The sequence below is a fragment of the Peromyscus eremicus genome, chromosome 14, assembly GCF_949786415.1.
Source record: "Peromyscus eremicus chromosome 14, PerEre_H2_v1, whole genome shotgun sequence".
In the NCBI taxonomy this organism is placed as follows: Eukaryota; Metazoa; Chordata; class Mammalia; order Rodentia; family Cricetidae; genus Peromyscus; species Peromyscus eremicus.
In genome coordinates, this window is record NC_081430.1 from 39,052,045 (window position 1) to 39,073,323 (window position 21,279).

The following is a 21,279-nucleotide window of genomic DNA, read 5'->3' on the forward strand; positions in this document are numbered from 1 at the left end:
AGGATTCATTGGGAGCCAGTCCCTTAAGGCCCAGGTTAAGCTGACTGTGTTAGATGGAATCCCATCTCTGTATGCTCCAAGAACCCGAGTTTATTTTCCTAGGGAAATGGAACTCTGGCCTGCAATGTAGAAGGACTGTAGCAGAGACTTTGTTGCTCTAGCCAGTAATTTCTTATTTAAGTATACCACATTCTCAGCATGGTCTACAGTTGTCCCTGTGAAAACCAAGTAAGCAAAAGAAGTGAACTGGGTCAGTCCAGAACAACTGGGTCAGTCTAGACCCAATTCTTAAATGAGCAGGCATAGTACATCTTCTCCATGTGACCTTCACACACTCATTTGAGTTCTTTGGAATACTTAAACATAAGCTAATGGTCAAAATAAGAATAAAAACAAAGACCAGGAAGCTACCTCAGTAGAGGATCAGAGATTAAAAAAAAAATGGGTCTCTAGGCCACATGACCTCTGTAGCAACTACTCAACTGTGCTGCTATGGTACAAAGGCAGCCAGGAACAATACAGTAAAAAGGGGACATTAATGACTATAGCCACATCCCCCCAAAAAATTATTTTCAAAAACAAAAAACAATTAGATTTATAGCCTAGTCTGCTAATCCTTGGTCCAAGTTTATGTGTCTCCTCTAAATTTGTATATTTTTTCCTCAAACAAATCATTTAAAAACTGCCACAACCTATATTCTATATCCTGGTGGCTCCTCATACTGAATTTCTATTTTGAAATAGAATATATATTTGAAATAGAATATGTATCAGGATTATTTTTCTTCAGCTAGAAAATTATATAGAGTATCTACTGGGAATTTATCTGGGAGTGGGTGAGGGTGTCTTACTATTTAGAGAAAGCATACTTGGCTAGTGTTTATATTCACTAAGATCCATTCACCATGAGACCATAATGTTAGCACAGCTATCACTTATGAGTGAAGCAAATAGTAAAGCCCTTTGGAGAGCCACTAAAGATTTCTTTACAACCACAGAGTGAGTCTCAAGGGTTACTAAGTGTTTGCTGAGTTCCTTACATAAGGAACCTTCTGCTCATCCTCACTTTGCCCAGAATATCTACTTCCAAAGAAGATGCAGCTTACTCAGAGGTGGTCATGCATCTTTGTTGAAAATGACTAAAACTACCCACTTTGAAGAAAAAGGTCAAGAGTTGGCAGGACTTATAAGAGCAGCTGATATTATTATGCCAGTGGAGAGGTACTGAGAAAATATTCTAGGTAGTCTCAACAGTGAGTTAGTAGGTAAGAGGGTTAAAAAGATCGGGTAGAAGAATTAGCATAGATCATATAAAATATACCTATCATTTTCTGGTTATGTGAGATTGCATTTCAAAGTTCATATATAAAGCAGGCATTTGATCAACATGTAGATCGGGGAAGAGCTAGATATTATTAACAATGCTTATTGCTTACCTTATATTCTGGGCCTCTGGAGTCAAGCATGCATGCATGTATATGTACGCATGTATGCTTTGTGTGTGTGTGTGTGTGTGTGTGTGTGTGTGTGTGTGTGTGTGTGTGTGTTGTAGTCATGTATAAATACTACACAGATTTGTGGAGAATATAGTAGGCCATATGTGCAAATCTAGGTGAAATGATTTCAACCATGTAGCATTCACTTTACAGATGTTTAATGAGTGATTGATGTACCAAAGTTCCTAGTATAGTTTTTTTTAAATAGTACCACATTTAACATTATGAGCCAGATAATTCTTCACTGTATATTATTAAATATTTAGCAGCTTTCCTGGCCGGAATTCACTAGATGCAAGTAGCATAGAGCTTACCAAATGCTCTTGGGAACAGAATCATCCTCAGGTTAATCGGAGTCCAAGCAGAATTGAGATACAAATGTAAGGAAGCTGTCTCCAAACTTGAACAAATGCCTGTATTATTGCATAGGCATTCTCAGACATTACTAAACTCCAGTCTAAAGTTTCTGGTTCAGAAGGTCAGCCATTAGACCTAACATTTAAAATTCTAATGTTTCCTTAGGTAATGCTGAGTTTTGGTTCTGGGACCACACTTTGTTGACATGTAGATATGATATGAAGTACTTCTAGAAGAATTCTAGGTGATTTGAAACATGTTCCCTAATTTTGATGTCTATAATTCTGTTAATATGAGCACAGAGTTTGAGGTTTCTATTGAGGTTATTTCTGATCTTTAATGATCTATCAGATATTTGGGGTGGGCATGGGGTAAAGCATTTCTAGGAGATGTTAATCTGTGTTGGGTTTTTTTAAGCACGGCCTTCTCAACTGCCATCTAATTACTGCCAGGAGACTGCCAGAGGTCTTGGTAAAGTACTGGATTTCCTACAGAAATGAGTATTTTTTTTTTATCTTATGTTTAAACTTTACTGAATGAGTAAGTGGCTGAGAAGCAGACATTCAGGGTGATTTGAAGGACCCAATGATTTAGGATGCTATTTGTTACTGGTAATGATTAGAGCCATGATTGTGACTTGTATCTTACTTATTTGGACCAATTGCTGTATCCTATCTCGATTCTTTTCTCTTCAGGTCAGAGTTCCTGCTGTCCTAAGCTGTCATCCTCCTTAAAATTTGTTTAACGTTGGAGATGGAGCTGTCTTGAGCTATTTATCAGTCTTATCTCTCTTGGCCCTCTGTTAGCATTTCAGATTGTACATCTAATCCGCTTTAATTGATTGACCTCCTGTAAGCAGACATCAGCAGAACTAGGGAAAGAAAGTACATCTCTAGTCAGGAGGAGAGGTCATTGTAACTTTGTGGGGTGGGTACAGAGGTCACTGCAACTTACACAGATCTAGGACAACAGAATTAGTTTCTGTGCCATTTAACATGAATTTTCTGAGGACAGTTGGTAAAGATTCTGGAGTCAATTCTGAATGAAATGTAGTCATTCCAAATAGAACAACATCCACAATGAATGACCTGTGCATGCCTATGGTTTGCATGTTACCTGTAAGACCATTTCTTACCCAGTTATCCTCAAATACATTATCATTCATTGCCCCCATGCCACAAATTAACATTGTCATTATATCACTCTTTGTAGAGCCTACCCATTTTAGATTTCTCAAGATTTTATTCATTTCAATCAGTATACATCATTTACTGCAGATATTACTGTGTCTATGGTGATATGCTCCTCACTTTAATGAAGATAGCCTGAGAATCAGAGTTATGAGATCTGCTCAACATTACATGGTTGAAATAATGTGGAGCATTAACTGGTCTCCATTTTTTTATGAACCCAGACCAGATACTTTCTTCTTCCCTGAACTTCTGTTATGGCCACATTCAAGCTTCTCAAAGGAATGGGTAGAGGACATTGTCAGCAGATGGCAAGGAAAGCCCACAATATCATGGCTGGGATCTTGTGAGTTGAGTGGCTTCGGAAGAGCTGATTCTCTCTGTGAGATTTCTTGAAGAAGATATCTTGCTTTTTCCATTCTCTCAATCCTTTAATAGTATGTAACTCCACACATAGAAAGTGCATCTTCAGCCCTGATTAACTATTAGTTGTCTCGGGTTTTAGAAAAAGGTGATTATCTTATTTAAACATTAAGGTCATGATCTTCCTGGAAAGACAGCTGACAGGCACAAAAATGCTCAATCTCTGTTCTACTGACTGCAGAATATTTTATTGCAAAGAAAGTTAATAGATCCCCCCCTTAACTGAAATTATCTAGTGAACCAGGTAAGTTAATCCCCATCATCTTGTGTATTTGCACATTGTATTTAAAGAGCAAAATGAAAATATATGTTTTGCTTTTATTATACAAAATCTGAACATATTTATTATGGTCTGTTTTTGCTGATACTATACCAATTCTGTTTAGACTCTAGTGCCAAAGGCATTCATTTTTAAAGTTCACAACCACACAGTTCAATTCATCATTCACTTAATAATCATTTACTGAGCTCTGATAAAATTTTTATATTCAAAGAACCTTAATTACTAGGTTTCTTAAACACACAAATTACATAGTATGGCTGACACTGAAGTGGACATTATACTTTTGATATAAATATGGTCACATATTATAGAGTGGCATTTTAGTCTACAGAGACAATGTATAGATATGTAGCCCTGTGACATTGTGTCACTTAGTGACATCACTCCTGTATCAGACCTTGTGATGTTTGTGCATTGACTATATCGCCCAGGTATATTCCCCTCAGAACATGACTAAAATTTGATTGCAACACATAATACATGGGACAGAAATGTGCCTCAGTGGAAAATCCATGAGTTCAAGTCAGACAAACTTAAATTCTGACCTTAGACACTGTTTTGTCACATATACTCAAGTAATTATGAGAAACTGGAAAATAATCCTATTCAAAAATATATACTGAGTATTCAGGTTGCAACAGTCATGCATCTGTGATAGCCCAGAACACTCTGAACTCAAAGCACACAGGAATTCTCCCTCAGCCATGTCCATTGCAAATTAACTTGCTACCACCCTCACTCAGTGACCCAAAATGACAAAGCAACCACTACCAAGAATTTTCTGAGGACGGTGATTCACAGCACTGGGAGGACACTGGCGACTCTCATACCAGAAATTATATGTGTGATTCAACAATGGCAATTACTTACCCCTGAGCTCCTGGGCCTATCCATCACAAAGGGATTCAAAAGGTTGCTCTTACTGTGAGTCTTTAATTGGGAGAACTAGAAAAATGTGTGAACAGAACCATTAACTCCTCTCTGTAGTAGAAAGTGGACTGGAATATTGCCAAGGTCTTGTTGCGCATAGGCATAGAAGCATCATTGACTCATTGCTTTCACTGTGCTGTTGTCTAGTACTGAACAAACAGTTCTGTGAGACGCCTAACAGTGGCACCATGGAGAAATGTTTCCAGTGAACATCTCCTGGGCATACACTTGAGAATCTCTGTTTTGTTTCTGTCAGCTGCAATTTTCTGAAGTAAGGGATAGTGCATTTCACCTTCCCCAGAGGCACTGTGGAACAAATGAAGAGATGGCCATTGGGGAGCTCTTCCTTTATTCCTGAAAATTTTCTCTTGCCTCTGTATATTTCTGCTTCTAAATCCTCACTCTAGAGCTTGCAGCATCCCTGGGGTTATGTTGGCCATATTAATCATAATGTGGCTGATTGAGGATCAAGTAGCTGAATCTGGGCTCATTTGAAGAACCAGGTGGGCTCATAAATAGTCATTATTGATAAGGAATGACTTACTGACTGTGGAAAGCAGATGTTCCTGTACCATTCAGGTTTTCTCCTGAATGCACTTGAAGATGATTGGTAATGTCTTCTGATTTACCACTTGTCTTTGTTTTTAATATCAAGGAAGAACATAGATTGAAGCGATTGCCTTGGTACCAACTTCAGTGATGATGGGTGTGGAGTTATTAAAATTTATAGCCATGTTGTTTCTGCAACTACATTTTGCTTGTGTTTGAGAGGCTTATAAAAGGCACCAAGGAATGTGGCAAGAAAGCAACTACCAAACTGTGACAGGAAATCAGCCCTGAAAAAAAAAATTCTGTTTGCGAAAATTTACATTTATTTTCACAATAGATCTTGATGGCAGTGCCTGCCAAACCAACCAGTCCTTAGCACACACTACTACTTTCAATTACACTAACGAGAAGAGAAAGGAGTGATGTGTTTCCACCAGGAAGTATGCATAGCCATATGGCAGATGCTTCACACATAATCCACACAACAGGCTCCAGAGGTAACAATTTCCCCCCCTCCCTCTCATTACATACCCTTTTATAAATAAACTGCAAAGGTCATGCAGTTTTAAAAAGCAGAGGTGTTACCTGACTGTGTTGTGCTGAAATCCATGCATGACCGTCCTACTGAATGTTATTAATTTCTCTAATAATGACAGGTCACTTTTTATGGGAAAATGACTACACAGTCCCCCCAATTTCATCTATCTCATATTTTTATGTATTTTTTTAACTTAGAAGGTACTAGTAGATGGGACTGATAGGATGGCTCAGTTGTTAGGATGCCTTGCAAGTTAAAGAACCCAAATTTAACCCCTAGCACCCATGTAAAAAAACAAAAAACAAAACAAAAACCAGGCATAATGGCATGTATCTGTAACCCCAGTATTTGGGAGGCAAAGAGAGTAATATTTCTAGGGCACACTGGCCAGCCATTCTTCCTAATTGATAAGCTTCAGGCCAGTGAGAGACTCGGTGTCAAAAAAAAAAAAAAAAAAAAAGGCTGAGGCTGTCTTCTAGGTCCTACACTGTGTATACACACCTGCGAACACACATATGCACATATACACATTAGTAAAAGAGAGAGCAAAGTACTACAGCATTCATCACACAAGTCATATTATTTCATTATAATAATCCTTTGAAGAATTTAAAAGTGGCATCTTGCCCCACAGCATATTATTTTTTTTAAAAAAATGAATTCAGAATAGTTAAGTAAGTTGCCACAAGGACAGGGAGGGATGATGTGAAGCTAATGTGTTTATCCTTCACCTCTTTCCTTTGGTAGACACAGGGACCACAGGAGTTTATTTTCATGAAAGCTGCATATGATCTGTTCAAGCCTGGGCAACAATATGGGTATTTGCCACAAGGCTTCTGTGACTTCTAATGAACTGAAGCAAAGCAGTTAGTCATGGATTATAATGCCACTCTGGTCCCATGACAAATGACAAGGAAATGATGATAATGCAATCTTATTATTGCAAATGAAGAGACCACATCTGATGTCTAACACAGCCACATTTACCACTGTGGGAAGTAAAGAGAAACATCTGGGATAGGGTCTACATTGGATTTGGCAATGTGCTGACAGTATTAACATCCTTTGGAAATCCCAATTCTAGTGGCAAATGTGTGGCACCTAAGATAAGGACCAAATATTTATTCTGGCAGAGATTAAATCTTTTCTTGTCCTGAATCTATTATGGATCTTGCAGAAAATCTGCCCAGGAATATATCTTGCTGATCAACTAACTCACTGAGCCAGAACTGTCCTTTGCCCCCACTGTCATTGAGAGCTGCAGAGCACTGAGGTCTCCGTTCCCTTTAGAACACTAACACTGTTCTCTATCCATGATTAATTAGTGACTCAGAGGTGAACTGAATCACCAGCAGGCTTTTCCACGCATCCAGGATTTATGGAGTGGTTTCTCAAGGAAGAACCACAATGCAATAAACAGCCCACATATATAGGGTGGGCAGAGGAGTAATGGCATCTGAAGATGTGGTTTTTAACTCCTCCAGTTCTGTCATTCTGTAAGTACATGGTGATTCAGGCTTTTATAGCCTTGCTTATCCCTATGAGGGCATGAACACCCACCTACCCATTCATTCCCATATCCTTAAAGAAATGAATAATGAATGGCACCTCTGTAAGACAGAGCAAATATGTTATGTCATTTCCAAACTCCCAGAGGATCAAAGAAGAAGGTTGAAATGCATTGAAGTATTATTCATTATGGGCATGAACACTGTATTAAATACCTTATCATCATATTGACCATTCCTTACATAATTCCCAGGGCTAGGTAAGTTGTTTAATATAGAGAGATGAAACAAACAAATTTCAAGATCACATTGATACCAATAAACAAAAATGAGCCTACTTAGTCATCATGTGGGAAGGCACTGGGATACTTTTTACAGGGTTTAGAAAATTAGAAATGCAGGCAATAGTTTGTATCCCACACTAAACTCTCTGGGCACAAAAGAAGCAATAATGTCCACCCTGGGTCTGCTTTTCTGAGTGATGACAACATGATTCATCAATCCATCTATATTATCCCCTTCTAAAATCAAGACTCTTGGGTACTGGTCTTTTTCTTAGTCAGATATGAGATACATTTACATAGGAAAGGACAAAAAAGATAAATGGCAAGTTGAAGAAAGCATACCTCTTTGGAAAGGAAATAAATTGTACCAAAATATATGGAAACCAGTATCCATTCCACAAGAAATCTTAATTTATAAGTAGACTAGATACTTAATATTACATTTATATATTGAGTGAGTGAATGAATGAATGGATAGTAAATCTGAGCACCTATAAAATAGTTCCTAGGACATAAGTGATATGGATTCTAGTCTTTAACTATATCATTCTTCCTTTCTGCCTTTTCCTTTCCCTGTTTATCCCCCCTTCTATTCCTCAAACAACTGAATAGTGGATAAGAGAGTGTGATGAAAAAAATACTGTGACTCAACCTTGTAAATGTCAGAATGACAACTAAATGTTATTACCACCAAGTGCCCAGCCTATTGCCAGTAAGACAGACAACTTCAAAGATGGAGAAAATATCCTCCATTCTCTCTTGCTCCATCCCTCCTGATACTCTGCCAAGTTGTCATATTGTTCCAGGAGGTTGAAGAAGTTGATTGTATCTGACCAGGAAGGCCACTTCCATTCTGTTTCATTGTGACTACCAATTCCAACTCTTAGTCATAACCAATTATTAAATGGTAAGGGTTTTAATAGCATTGTGATGTATAGTTCAGTGTTTCCAGGCATTTTCCTGGAGGTGGATGATCTCATCTCCATCCTCATCATCTCTATCATCTTCATCTTCATTGCCATAATGTCTGTATGCTAAAATCCTTTGCAATTTCTCCGCCCCCAGTCATTTTGAGCTATTGATGTTGACTTCTGCTATATAGCAAAGCTACAGCATGAATATTTTATCTCTAGATTAACTGAACAATAGGGCTACAAATCTGGAAAGATTGGTAGTCACCAGTTCTGAAAACTCCTGCTCAAGTTCATTGCCCTTTGTGCAAAGTACCTTTTCTTGTGGCTTGGAACCACAGAAAATATAAAAGATTTGGTATACAATATCAGTTTCTCAGCCATTGTCTCCTAACCTTTCCATACACCTCTGCTTGGCCTTCAATATCCCAAAATGTGGAGGCAGGCTCATATTTTCTCTTTCATCTTGATAATAGTTTTTTTTTTTTTTTTTTTTTTTTTGGTTTTTCGAGACAGGGTTTCTCTGTGTAGCTTTGCGCCTTTACTGGAACTCACTTGGTAGTCCAGGCTGGCCTCGAACTCACAGAGATCCGCCTGGCTCTGCCTCCCGAGTGCTGGGATTAAAGGCGTGCGCCACCACCGCCCGGCTCTCTTTCATCTTGAATCGGAATTGTGAAATAATACAGGATCCAGTGTCTTACTAGCTCTTCTCAAGAGACAGGCCCGATCCATTTCACAGAAATAAAGTTTTCAGTACCGTGCTTCACTTTTGAGAAGTTCTGCCAAACTAGTACCAGTGTTCACCGAAGGCCACTGAATGGTGTAACTTGTACTGTTCAGCCAGTGAGAACAGTTTGGGTGGCTTTATACTATTTTTTTTTTTTTAATGTTCAGGATGAAAGCCCATGAAGAAATAGAGGATACTATTATTAGCTTCATACTGACAGCTCCCTCTGGGCACCTACAAGTTTATTACTAGTTGGAGAATCAACTTTAAAGGGAATAAACCCTTTAGCCAGTGGAAATCATGCCCTTTGTGTTTCTTTATTACAGGAACAAGGGAAAATTGGAGTTGTCTTCAATATTGGCACAGTTGACATCTCCATCAAAGAAGAGAGAACCCCCGTCAATGATGGCAAATACCACGTGGTGCGCTTTACCAGGAATGGGGGCAATGCCACACTTCAGGTGGACAACTGGCCAGTGAATGAACACTACCCTACAGGTAACATTCTTCTCTTTTGGCCTCCAAAATCACCTCTGACACCTATGACACCCATGACATCTTTTCTCATAACTGTTACCAGTTTATAGGTAAAGAATACATCTATATCTTTTGTCTGAGAAAGTTATTTCTTTAGGATTAGAGCAGTGTAGGCAGCTTCTGGAGACTTACTGCCTATGCACTGAACATTTTATTTTGCAAACCTTAGATCAATGCTGCCTGACTGGTTCATACTGAAGATAAATATTATAAGGTTTCTAGTGCAAGAAAGGGACATCACCCTTGTTCTGGGGGATTGTTGATGATCAGGAGATAATGGATGTGATATCTGGTCTACGCAGTACTATGTTGTTAGGTGTGATTGCAGGGACAGATGGCAAGAAGTGGCAGAGAGAATATACCAGCAAGTTTATTAAACTTGAATTCATGAGCATTAACTCAGGGGAGCAGTGAGAAAAACCAAGGGTAGAGGGTTTTTTTTTTATGTATTTGAATTTGCCAAGTGATTTTCTCTCACTCACACTAAGCCTGTGTTGCTCTTTGGAGTCTGGTCCTAGTAGTGATTTTCCTAGGAAGCAAGCTGGCATGGGAGACAGAGGGCCTAATCATGCATTTGAATTTCACAGTCCTGGAGTGTGCAGCAGCAAAATCCCAGAGCCAGATGGTGAATCAAGGGCGGGGAGAGAGAAGGCTAGCTTCTTTAAAGAAACTCATTCAAACAGTCCCTCAGCTTCCTCTCTCATCTCTCAAGTCTCCTACCAAGAGTCCTGAGCCCTGGCCATAAAAGCACCAAAAAGAGAAGGGAAAATACCAAGCAAGGGGCTCTTACTCCATAATTGCGTTGCAACCTAATGGACAGATGACAGAAAATAGCTTAGGAGATTGTGCTTTTTACTAATGGGAACGAGATGCATGTCTAACTCACTGTCTGATGCTCTAAATTCCCCCATTTTTGTCTGTTTCTCTCACTTCTTCAACAGTGAGATGAGCGCGCTGATAATGAAGCCTAAATTACATTTTCAGGATTCTGGGCATTTTAGTTAATAATTATCATGCCTGAAAAAAATATTTACAGTAAACTTGTGTACTTTGGGCCCAAGATACTTTTCTCAATAGCTTCAAGGCAACAATTGTGTTTTCATGCTTCAAATCAATATTACATTTTAAAAGCCAATCAATGCGTGTGCTGCTTGGTTCTTCCTCAATATTCAGATTTTCCCTGTCCCTGGTTTAAGCATTGTGGAAGCAAGTGTCCCAAGGCACTGAAGCAATAAATATACTAATTAATTAATTACACCATCTACTCATATATCTATCACCCTAGATTTCCTCTAACAGTCAGCTCAGCCAGTGATGGAGTTCTGTTAGGATTTCACAGATTGTCACCTCCCCTCAAAAAAAAAAATGACCTCATAAGGTTATCTTTGAGCATCTGAAGGAAGCCAGAGGTGTTAGAATTACTGCCAATTTTTATCAACATCTACATTCCCTGGGCACTAATTACTTGATTTTCATTTCTTGCCTAACCCTGGGGGATGTGACGGTGAGTGGAAGAAGGAAGAGAAAGTGTAATATGAAAGACCTTAAAAGCTATTCATTTATTTGCTCATAGGAAAAAAAAATCCATCTCCCTTTCTCCATACATATTATCATTGGCACTAAAATTGCTGCCGTGAGGTTTGTTGTGTTTCTGCTAAGAACTTCAAAGATTTCTTAATTGATGTTCACCACTTGCTGAAAGCCAATGGAGAACCCACAAATGTGTTGCCAGCAATGAGAAAGCTTTGGGGTGGTCATTTTAAAGCCACAGATACCTTAGCGCACACGGTCACCCTTGCTGTGCGCCTCTCCCTTTGTGTCGTTAGTTCTAAATTATGGGTTGCCTCCTCCAGTCTTTCAGAGCAGAATAAACCTTTCTTTAATGGTAGTGCTTTTCCTGTCGACTATTATCATCGCTGGTAACTCTCATTTAGTTTTAATAAATGTTATTATTGTTGGGCAGGGTAGCACCTTGCAGTTAGAAATATGTGCCTTAGAGCCACCTGATGAGTTGAGAACCTGTTTTTCTATCAGTTGTATGTCTCAGGCAGCTGGTTTAAGACCTTGAAATGCCCTAAGTATTGAAATATTTGGTGCCTTTCCCCACATATAATTCAAGGTACAATAACACTGAACCATGAAATAAGGATAAGAATTTTTTCCAGTTCCGATTTTTCTCCTCTAATGATTGCTTTAACATTGGGAGTGCATCAGATTCCTTCTTCAGAACTTCTCATTTATTTTCTCTTGTATTTAATTTGCTGGTTCTCTAGGTAAGTGTGCCTTTTCCGTAGCTGGTAATCCAGACTTTCCATAAGGCAGTGAAGCTCACCACCCCTCTGGTTTCTAGTCCTGATGATGCAGATGTAATGATACTTTTAGAGATATGTGCAGGTTCAGGGAGAGGAACAACCAAAAGCTAGATAATCATGTAAGCACACAATAAATGGTAGCTGCATTATCAGACATGCTCACTTTACACATGGTCCATTTTGACTATGTACTAGCCCATGAGTTAGATAAACTAGATATTTCTATTCTCCAGTTCAAATCAAAACTGACACTCAGGCAGGTTCTATTGCTAGCCTAAGATTACATAATAACTGAAGGACAAAATCAAGACCAGGCTATCCTCATCCCAGTTAGATCCAGTTTCTACTCTTGGTCCCACAATAATGGGAGATATTTTGAAAAATGCATAACCACAAACATGCATCTCCCCAGCTTTATATATATATATATATATATATATATATATATATATATATATATATATATATATATATATACACATATATACATATATACATATATACATATATATACACATATATATATGTATATATATATATATGTACATTTATAGGCGTATTATATTTCAAAAGACTTCCAAAGAGTTCCTAAGAGTCCCGTAGACCTCAAATAGCTTAGTTTCTCTCTTATGAGATTGAAAGAATCCATTTAGCTAACTTAAGGCATCATTACTACAATATTAAAAAGTTTAATTTGTTTTTTTAAGCTTGGTACCACAATGATCTGTTTGTCTGATCACCAAACAGCAAAGCTACCAACCTAGCTATTCTTGACACAATTTCTACATTAAAAAAAAAGATATGTTCTCCTTCCTCCCCCCCAATCATTCTGTTGTATTTGACAACAGCAAATGATTAGCAGCCATCAAGTAGAGTTCAGGAGTATCTTACCATAAAGGTCAATTTTAGTAGCCACACAAAAGTAGTTGTCATGAGATGTGGGGTAGAAAATTTACATTTAAGGAACAAAACAAATATTACAACAAATGAGTCCAAGTTTTTCTCCTCATGACAGCAATGGACTCTCATGGGACAACTGAGAATAATGTGTATTTTAAGAAGGCATTGCTTTAATATAGAGTAGCTTCTACCAAATATTCACTTTAGTTGTCTTATTCTGAGGGCATACTCTTGGGACTCACTCCTGCCCACCACATTCAAAGGGATCAATGGCACAAGAGGGTGAATGGGTCATCTCTTGAATCTTTTCACAGTCATTTATAGGAGTTTGCTTGGCTTTCTAAAATATCCTACTGTGGAATATTGAGAGCCCAGCTGGGCACAGAGCATGCAACCCTGGTTCTTTGTGAATCAGTGAGTATCCAAAATGGAAATAGTTATACAGCTATTGGGTTCTTCTATCACTTGATTCTGGGAGATAGAGCTCAAAAGTGACTTCTTTCTTTGAACCTGAAAATAGAAAGGCTAAGGAAGAGGAGAGAGAAATAAAAAGAGAATCAGCTCAGAGCTATCATCCAGACACTGAAAAATATGCCCTATAAAACCTCTGATTGCTCTCTCTACACAATGCAATGGTAAGGACAAGGGAGGGGAGGTGAAAGGTGAGTTGAACATGCGGAATTAATTTTAACCATTACTCTGGGCCCCCTGTGAGGCTGAACTGAATAGGATTGTTCAAGATTCACTCTTAACTATAAGTGGGTGGCCATTATGCCACCAGAACTATCATGATCCTGGTCATGGTACCCTAAAAGCTTTTCAGGTGAAAGCCAGCCCTTTGAGAAATGATGACTGATGAGCAGTTCAAAATGCATAGGACCCCCATTTTCCCATCCAAGAGTTGGTTAAGGAGAGCTAGGCTTCATAGATTTTTTTCCTTTGCTATATCATATCAACTCAATTGAGGTACTCTTGACTGAAATTCTTATCATCATCCCACTAGTCAGTTTTCTTTTATTACCCTGAAATACCTGTGGCAATTAACTAACACAGGGAAAAAATATGTTTAGGTTCATGGGGCTTGAGGTTGTATTCAATATCTGAAGCAATTAACATTATCTAAAATGAATAATTTATAAGTGAAGTTGACTTTGGTTCACAATTCTGGGATTTTCAGTCCAGGGTTGAGTAGACTCATTTGTTTCTGAGTCTCTGGTGAAGGTATATATAGTGGATGAAATTTCACATCATTATCCAGAAAACAGAAGATATACATTGGTCTAAGGCCCTTCCAAAAGGACACAGTTCTGATAAATAGGTGCACAGCACCTTCTAATAACACCATCCAGGAAAACAAGTCTTTAGCACGTAGGCCTTTGGGGAAGCATTCATCCAAACCATAGAAAACTCTGAGAGGCTAAACAACATGTTCAGTGCCTCAACAGCATAAGAACAGAATCAAGATTTCTATCTGATCCTCACACAGCACCACCTTAAGCATCCTGCCCATTGTACTATTTCTGAGTTCTTATTTTATTGATAACTGCACTGTCTTGGTGATATATAAATAAAACATTTTCTGAAACAGAAATCCATGCCTGGAGCAGTTTCAATAGTAATGTTTCTGAACCTGGTACTATTCACATTTTGGGCTAAGTGACTCATGCATTATGGTTGGTGCAGTGGTATGCTCTCAGGAGCATCTAAGATGTTGAATGGCAGCTGTGATTTCAGCCCACTGTATGCCATAAACAGGTTTCCGCAGTGTCAAATGTCTTCACTTCAGAGTAAAATCATCCATGACTAAAAATCATTCAATCAATAATGGTGTGTTTAAAATGTATTTAAATTACTTGCCATCCTCTTGTAGTTTAGATGATATGCTGGGAGATAAGAGATTTTGCACATGTGTCCCTCATGCTAAGCCACTGAGACTTGGAAGAGTTAAAAATAAAGAATATAAATAAACTCTTGATAAGATACTGAAATTTCTCAGGCCTTAGGTTTTCATTAATTCCTAGCCAGGGGGTTTTCATTCCTTTGCTTTTCTTGCAAATATGTGAGGCCTTGGCAGATTGGAAGCATGCATTACGCCAAGCCCCATCTCTCTGCTCACTCATCCGTTCAGCATTTGTGTTCCTTTCAGTTCAACAGGAGGCAAGCACAGCTAGAATAGTCCTACAAAAGGAATAAAGAGTCCAAATACAATCAAGAGGGAAAGCTGTATTTGAACTTGGATTCAAGAGTGCAGAGCGAAAAGAGCAGCTAGAGAAAAGTTCATTTAATTTATGTGTTTGAATATTCTTTGTTACATTTAAAAATGCTCTCAAAAGTAAATTCCTCAGACACGTGCAAAACATATCAGTGAATCAATCAAACCAATACTTTCTAAATATTTGCACTGCAGAATATTCTTCCCAAGTTTGGGAGACTGAATTAAGATTCACGAGATTAGTGTTTCTTGTGTCAAAAACATTTCTACCTGCTTTACTTGGTTACCTAGTAGAAAACGGATCACATGCACTTATGTGTACATTTAAATGTAAAACTACTCTCTACTTAGTTTCAAATTAAAGAGACATGTCAGTGCTCAGGCACCAGTCTCATGTCTAAATGTGGTCCATGGAACAGCAACAGCAGCTGATCTTTGGATTCAATAAAATGCCAACTTTCAGGGTCCATGCCTAAGTAGTTGAAAGTTACATTTTATCAAGACTCACAGGTGCTGTATGCACATCCAAAAATTGTGACACATTGGGCTAGGCACTGGGAATTTTAGATGCAGATATGTTTGATAATCACTGATATTAGCAAGCTAAAAAACATTTTTCTTCTTTCAGACTTAGGATTGTCTGATAAGGCAACCACATAACACATGTAACCACTCAGTATATGCAATGGGCATAGTATTGTTGAGGTTCTGAGGTTTTTATTTTGTTGTGAAATTATTATGCTCTATGTAGTAACGACTTTGAATAATTTTTTCATTTAATTTTCATACCTTGTGAGCTCCTACCAAACAATATAGGACCAGAATATGACATGTATTATTTCCTTTTGCCTATTTTCTACCGGCTAAGCCTCCAGTGTATCACTAGTGGAATAATAAGCATTTGCCTCCATGTACCTTTGAGAATATGGAAGAGTATGCAACCACAGGGACAATAACTCAGTCTGACTCAGAGTGTTGTGGAGGATGGTGAGTCAAGGTGAGAGTTCTGGAATCTGACCACGTTCTTGTAACAAGGATCCTCTTACCGCTTTACTCCTCTCTTACTATCTTGTGCAGTTTCCATTGTTGAGATGATTCTTGGTGCCTCAGGGCTGTGGCTGTTCATTTTCTCCCATGAAAAATAAATGATGGCCCAGACTGACATTTAATTTAGGACATTTTGAAAAGAGGACTGCTAGAGATGTGTTTCTTAAATAGAAGTGGCAGTATACCCTTTATTAAGCTATATTTGTATACTCTGACAACATGATTATGGAGCAAATCCATCAGCAGCCTTGACCAAAAAAACAAAACAAATCAAAACAGAAAACCATGTTATTTTATTTGTAAAACCAAGATTGTAGATTGAGATTACTGGTCTACCCCAATGTTCCTTAACTCCAATTAAGCACTCATGAAAGATAATTGTATTTGCAGCTGACACTTCAGTATTATTTCTCACTTGTCGAACACAGTTGGTATAATGTTTTTTTTAAATATTTATTTATTTATTTATTTATTTATTTATTTATTTATTTATTTATTTATTTTACACTCCGGCTGCAGTTTCCCCTCTCACCTCTCCTCCCAGTCCTTCCACCCACCTCCGTTCTGGCCCCCATCCACTCCTCCTCCATTTCTCTTCAGAATAAGGCTGGCTTCTCATAGATATCAACAAAACACTTCATATCAAGTTGCAGTGTGATTAAGCACCTCCCCCGGGCAAGGCAACCTAGTATGAGGAATAGCGTCCCAAAAGCCAGCGAAAGAGTCCAAGACAGCTGCTACTCCCACTGTTAGGAGTGCCACAAGAAGACAAGGGTACACAACTGTTATGCATATACAGAAGGCCTAGGTCAGTCCCATGCAGGCTTCCTGGATGGCAGTTCAGGCTCTGAGCACCCCTATGAGCTCAGGTTAGTTGATTCTCTGGGTTTTCTTGTGATATCCTTGACCCCTCTGGCTCCTATCATTCTTCCTCCCTGTCTTCATCAGGGTTCCCTGAGCTCAGCTTAATGTTTGGCTGTGGGTCTCTGCATCATTTCCATCAGTTGCTGGATGGAGCCTCTCTGATGATAATTGGGTTAGACACCAATCTATGAGCATAGCAGAATACCATTAGGCATCATTACATTGACATTTTTTTTTTTCTCCAGTCATGTTCTATCCCAGGTCTCTGGACCATCCAGCCTCTGGGTTCTGGCTCTCAAGGCAATGTCAGGGGTGGGCTCACTTTTGTAGCATGGGTCTCAGTCTGGCCAGTTATTGGTTGGCCACTCCCACAGTTTCTGTGCCACTCTTACCCCTGGCACATCCCATAGGCAGGGCAGACTGTAGGTCGAAGGTTTTGTGGCTGGGTTGGTGTCCCAATCCCTCCACTGGGAGTCTTGATAATTTCGCTTGTTTGTTTGAGAAAATCTTATGCACTAAGGTTTACTCAGAGAGGTAGAGAATTGGCAAAGAGCAAGCTTTCCATCTTGCTTGTTCACCCTTCACAAATATAGAACTGTAAAAGAGTCCCATAGTGAGGGCTTTGTTTCAAAGAAGTAAAATGGGGTAGATGATGCCCACACCCAATTACAGACAAGATAATTCCTGCCATTAACTCCACATTCACAGACAAAACAAACTACTTAGCCTTGAAATACCCCAAAAGGTGGATGTGCTGTCTCTCTCTGCGTTATGGATTAGGAAAAACCCTAGAGAGTTTAGCTTTGGTTTGGCTTTGGAGATGCTGGTACAAAACCTGGGCCTTTGTGGCTGGAATGTCCTAGATTTTATTGCATTATCAGAAATTCTGGCCTGAACTCAAATCTTCAAATAGTAGTATTTTTTTCTGTGAAAGTAATCCCTGGAATTATTTTATGAAGCTAAATCTCCAATTACCGCCTAGTCTAGAAATCGGCACTTCTCTGGATATCAGGACATTTGCCTTTATCAGTATCACAAGTGACATTTTGGGGGCTTTGGAAGCCTCTTTCCTTTTATGATCCCATTAAACATCCTACTTCCATATCTAAGCAAGGAAGAAGAGCTTTATTAAATGGACGTCCATTTTACTCCTTAATGGTCTTGCTTGAGGGATGGGAAGTGAAGAAAGGATGCTTCATAAATTTTTCTTTATTTTTTGTCTTATCAGACAAATCTTTCTCCTTGGTGAATTCTCAGCCACAAGATAAATAGCCATGCATCTTGCAAGTAATGCAATTATTGCTATCATGCCTAGAGCCTTTTTCTCCCTGTAAATGTCCCTTAGTAGATGATAAGCACTTCAAGGGAAACTGCAGATGTCTACTAATACTAAAATTAAGTGTAATTATGGACAAAACAAAAAGAATATATTCACATATATATATGTGAATATATATAAATATATATGTGAATATATATATTTTTATATATATAAATTGTGAATATATATATATATATATATATATATATATAATTTAGGTATAAAGAAGGACATATTATGGATGCTAAACATTTGAGATCAAGGGAGAAGGAATATATGAATATTTGACATGTGGGAATTTGCCCCAAGACATGAAGCTAGTACATAACTCAAGGTTATTTATACAGGAGTTAAATAACACACACAACAGAGCTTGTTATAATAATGAAGATTTATATGTTAGATAATATGGTAGCAATTACAGTAACTATAGACATTATTTATACACAATTCATTTGTGAACAGGATATGCTTTTAGTCTATAGGCTGTTCAGAAAAAAAGAGTAATTTTGCTACACACTCCTATTGAACATCATAGGACACACAGCTCAGTCTGGGCTTTGGCTTATATTATTCCTCACTCTTAATAAACTGCCATGGGATTCAGAGGAGAAGGTAGAATTTTGTAGATTAAAAAAAACATATGGCATTTTTAGTTCAAAATTAAATACTGTAGTCTATTATCTTGATGGTGTAAATAACACAAACTTGAGGATTATTTCTGAATATTATTTGATCAGAAATATAAGGGAAATTATTTTTTTTCAAAACTTTTATTATAAGTGTGGGGGTGTGGGGGTGTTTATATGTGTATATATGCTGGTGCACATATGGAAGTCATAGGACAACTTACAATTGCCAGTTTTTCCCTTCTGCTATGTGGGGTCTCAGAGTTTGAACTTAATTTGCCAGCCTTGGCAGCAAATATCTTTGCTCCCTGAACCAACTGAGCCATCTTGGTAGCACCAAGATTTCTTCATTTCCATTTATTATGCATATATTTTAGTAAGTCACATCTTGGGAAGAATACTTTAAAGATTGGAAATGTAGGAGGATCACATTTTATGGGACTTTACAGTTGTACTTATTTGAAATCATGTGACACAAAAATGTTAATAACATCTTTCTCCATGTGAAGTACCCATACGAATGCAAACATCACAGTTCCCATGATGCTATTCTCAACTAGAGCAATCATCAACTACTATGTAGCTCTAAATCTAAGTTTAGTGATTGGTATAGGTTGGAGATCCTATTATTGCAGCAGTTACAGTTCAATAGTAAATAAAAATTCTAGGATGTATGATTTAGAATTAATCTTTAATTATGATTATCTGGAACTACCAACCCAACTCTCCCATGTGACTTCTTTGTCCTTGTTTGTTACCTACCTGAGAGTTGGCTGGTTCCATGTTTTCTAACACCAGCATAAGAGCTTAGTTTTACTTACAGGAAGCATTCAAATTGATTCGCTTCTGTTTACATTTTGTATAAGGCTTCAGGGTCTCTCTAGTTATTTAAAGTCTAAAAAGAATACTGAATTCTTCTATAAAGGACGTAAAATACACACACACATATATACACACACGTGTGTGTTTGTGTGTGCTTATATCCCTTATAATTTTATGAAGTAGAGAGATTAATCAATGGTGGCCTATGTTGTGAATCACTCAATTGATTATAATCATACTGCAGCTCATCACACAGAGATAGACTTCTCAGTCTTCTAAAATGCTTGTCAATACCCCAGCAGGGTAACAAGTGTGGGGAGGAGTTCAGTAGGAAAGAAAGTAGTAAGACAAGGACAAAGAGACATTTATAATCCTCAATACATGGAGTTAATTTAGATTTGATTGGATTCCTAGTAATATTTAGTGTGCTGTTTGAGGTGCATTTCTTTCTCACATAGCCTTCCATAAGTGTGTAATGCTTTGTGTCAGCCTGGATAATAGGGTTGGTCAAATTCCAATGCTGCATAAGAAGACTTTGGGGTTAGATATACAAGTAGACAATGACAATACAACAGGAATCGAGTGCTAAAACATTGTATCAAATACTATAAATGAATTAATAATGATTTATAAAAATATAAACCACTGTTTTAGATATTATAACCATATAAAAAACCTTTTATACCTGGATGTTGCTCTTCCTTTACCCTCATCAGTAAAATGGATTTGTATAGAGGCATCTCTTTAGTTACGCATTTACTCACCATTTAACAAGTATTTGTGTTACATCTAACATGTGAATTTGTGCTAGGCAAGGAGTATACAATGACCACGTAAATATAGCTCCACATCTTTTAGAAAATGGAAGCAGAACACGAACACATGAGCAGGTAGTTATAATACTTCTACTGAGCAATTAACTGTCACATATTTCACTGAGTTTTTGAATAAGTCTGTACTGTAGAACCAAAGAGGTAGATGCCTTTTCTAATCATCATTTTACAAATAGGCATATAGAGTCTTTTTAAGATCAGCTTACTCTTTCAGGTCATAAACTAATATGTAAAGGACTAAAACTCAAGAACATGTATTGAAGCTGTAAGTTTTCTTCAGTCCTGCCTGGCCCTGCGGTCTGGATGAATCTCTCCTTCCCATGTCCTACAGCCACTTGATCCCAAGTAAACACACAGAGGCTTATATTATTTATGAACTGTATGGGTAAGGCTTCTCACTAGCTAGCTCTTACAACTTAATTCAGCCCATTTCTATTAACCTGTGCATTGCCACATTTTCACATCTTGCTTCTCCTGGTGGTGCTGGCATCTTTCTCCCCTCTGCCTTTCTTCTTCCTGTCTCTCTCCTGGATTTCCTGCCTGGCTATAACCTGACTTGCCATAGGCCAGAGCAACTTATTTATTAACCAATCATAGCAACACATA

At 38.0% G+C, this 21,279-nt stretch overlaps 1 protein-coding gene across 16 annotated transcripts in view; it reads left to right on the forward strand.

Annotated features, from left to right (window-relative positions):
• Nrxn3 (neurexin 3) overlaps window positions 1-21,279 on the forward strand; it is a 1,488,381-nt gene that overhangs the window by 1,295,419 nt on the left and 171,683 nt on the right. For all 16 annotated transcript variants that reach the window (XM_059279967.1, XM_059279968.1, XM_059279961.1 and 13 more), the window contains one exon: window positions 9,523-9,694. In XM_059279967.1, coding sequence (XP_059135950.1) covers window positions 9,523-9,694 — 172 coding nt within the window. The remainder of the gene's footprint in view (window positions 1-9,522; window positions 9,695-21,279) is intronic.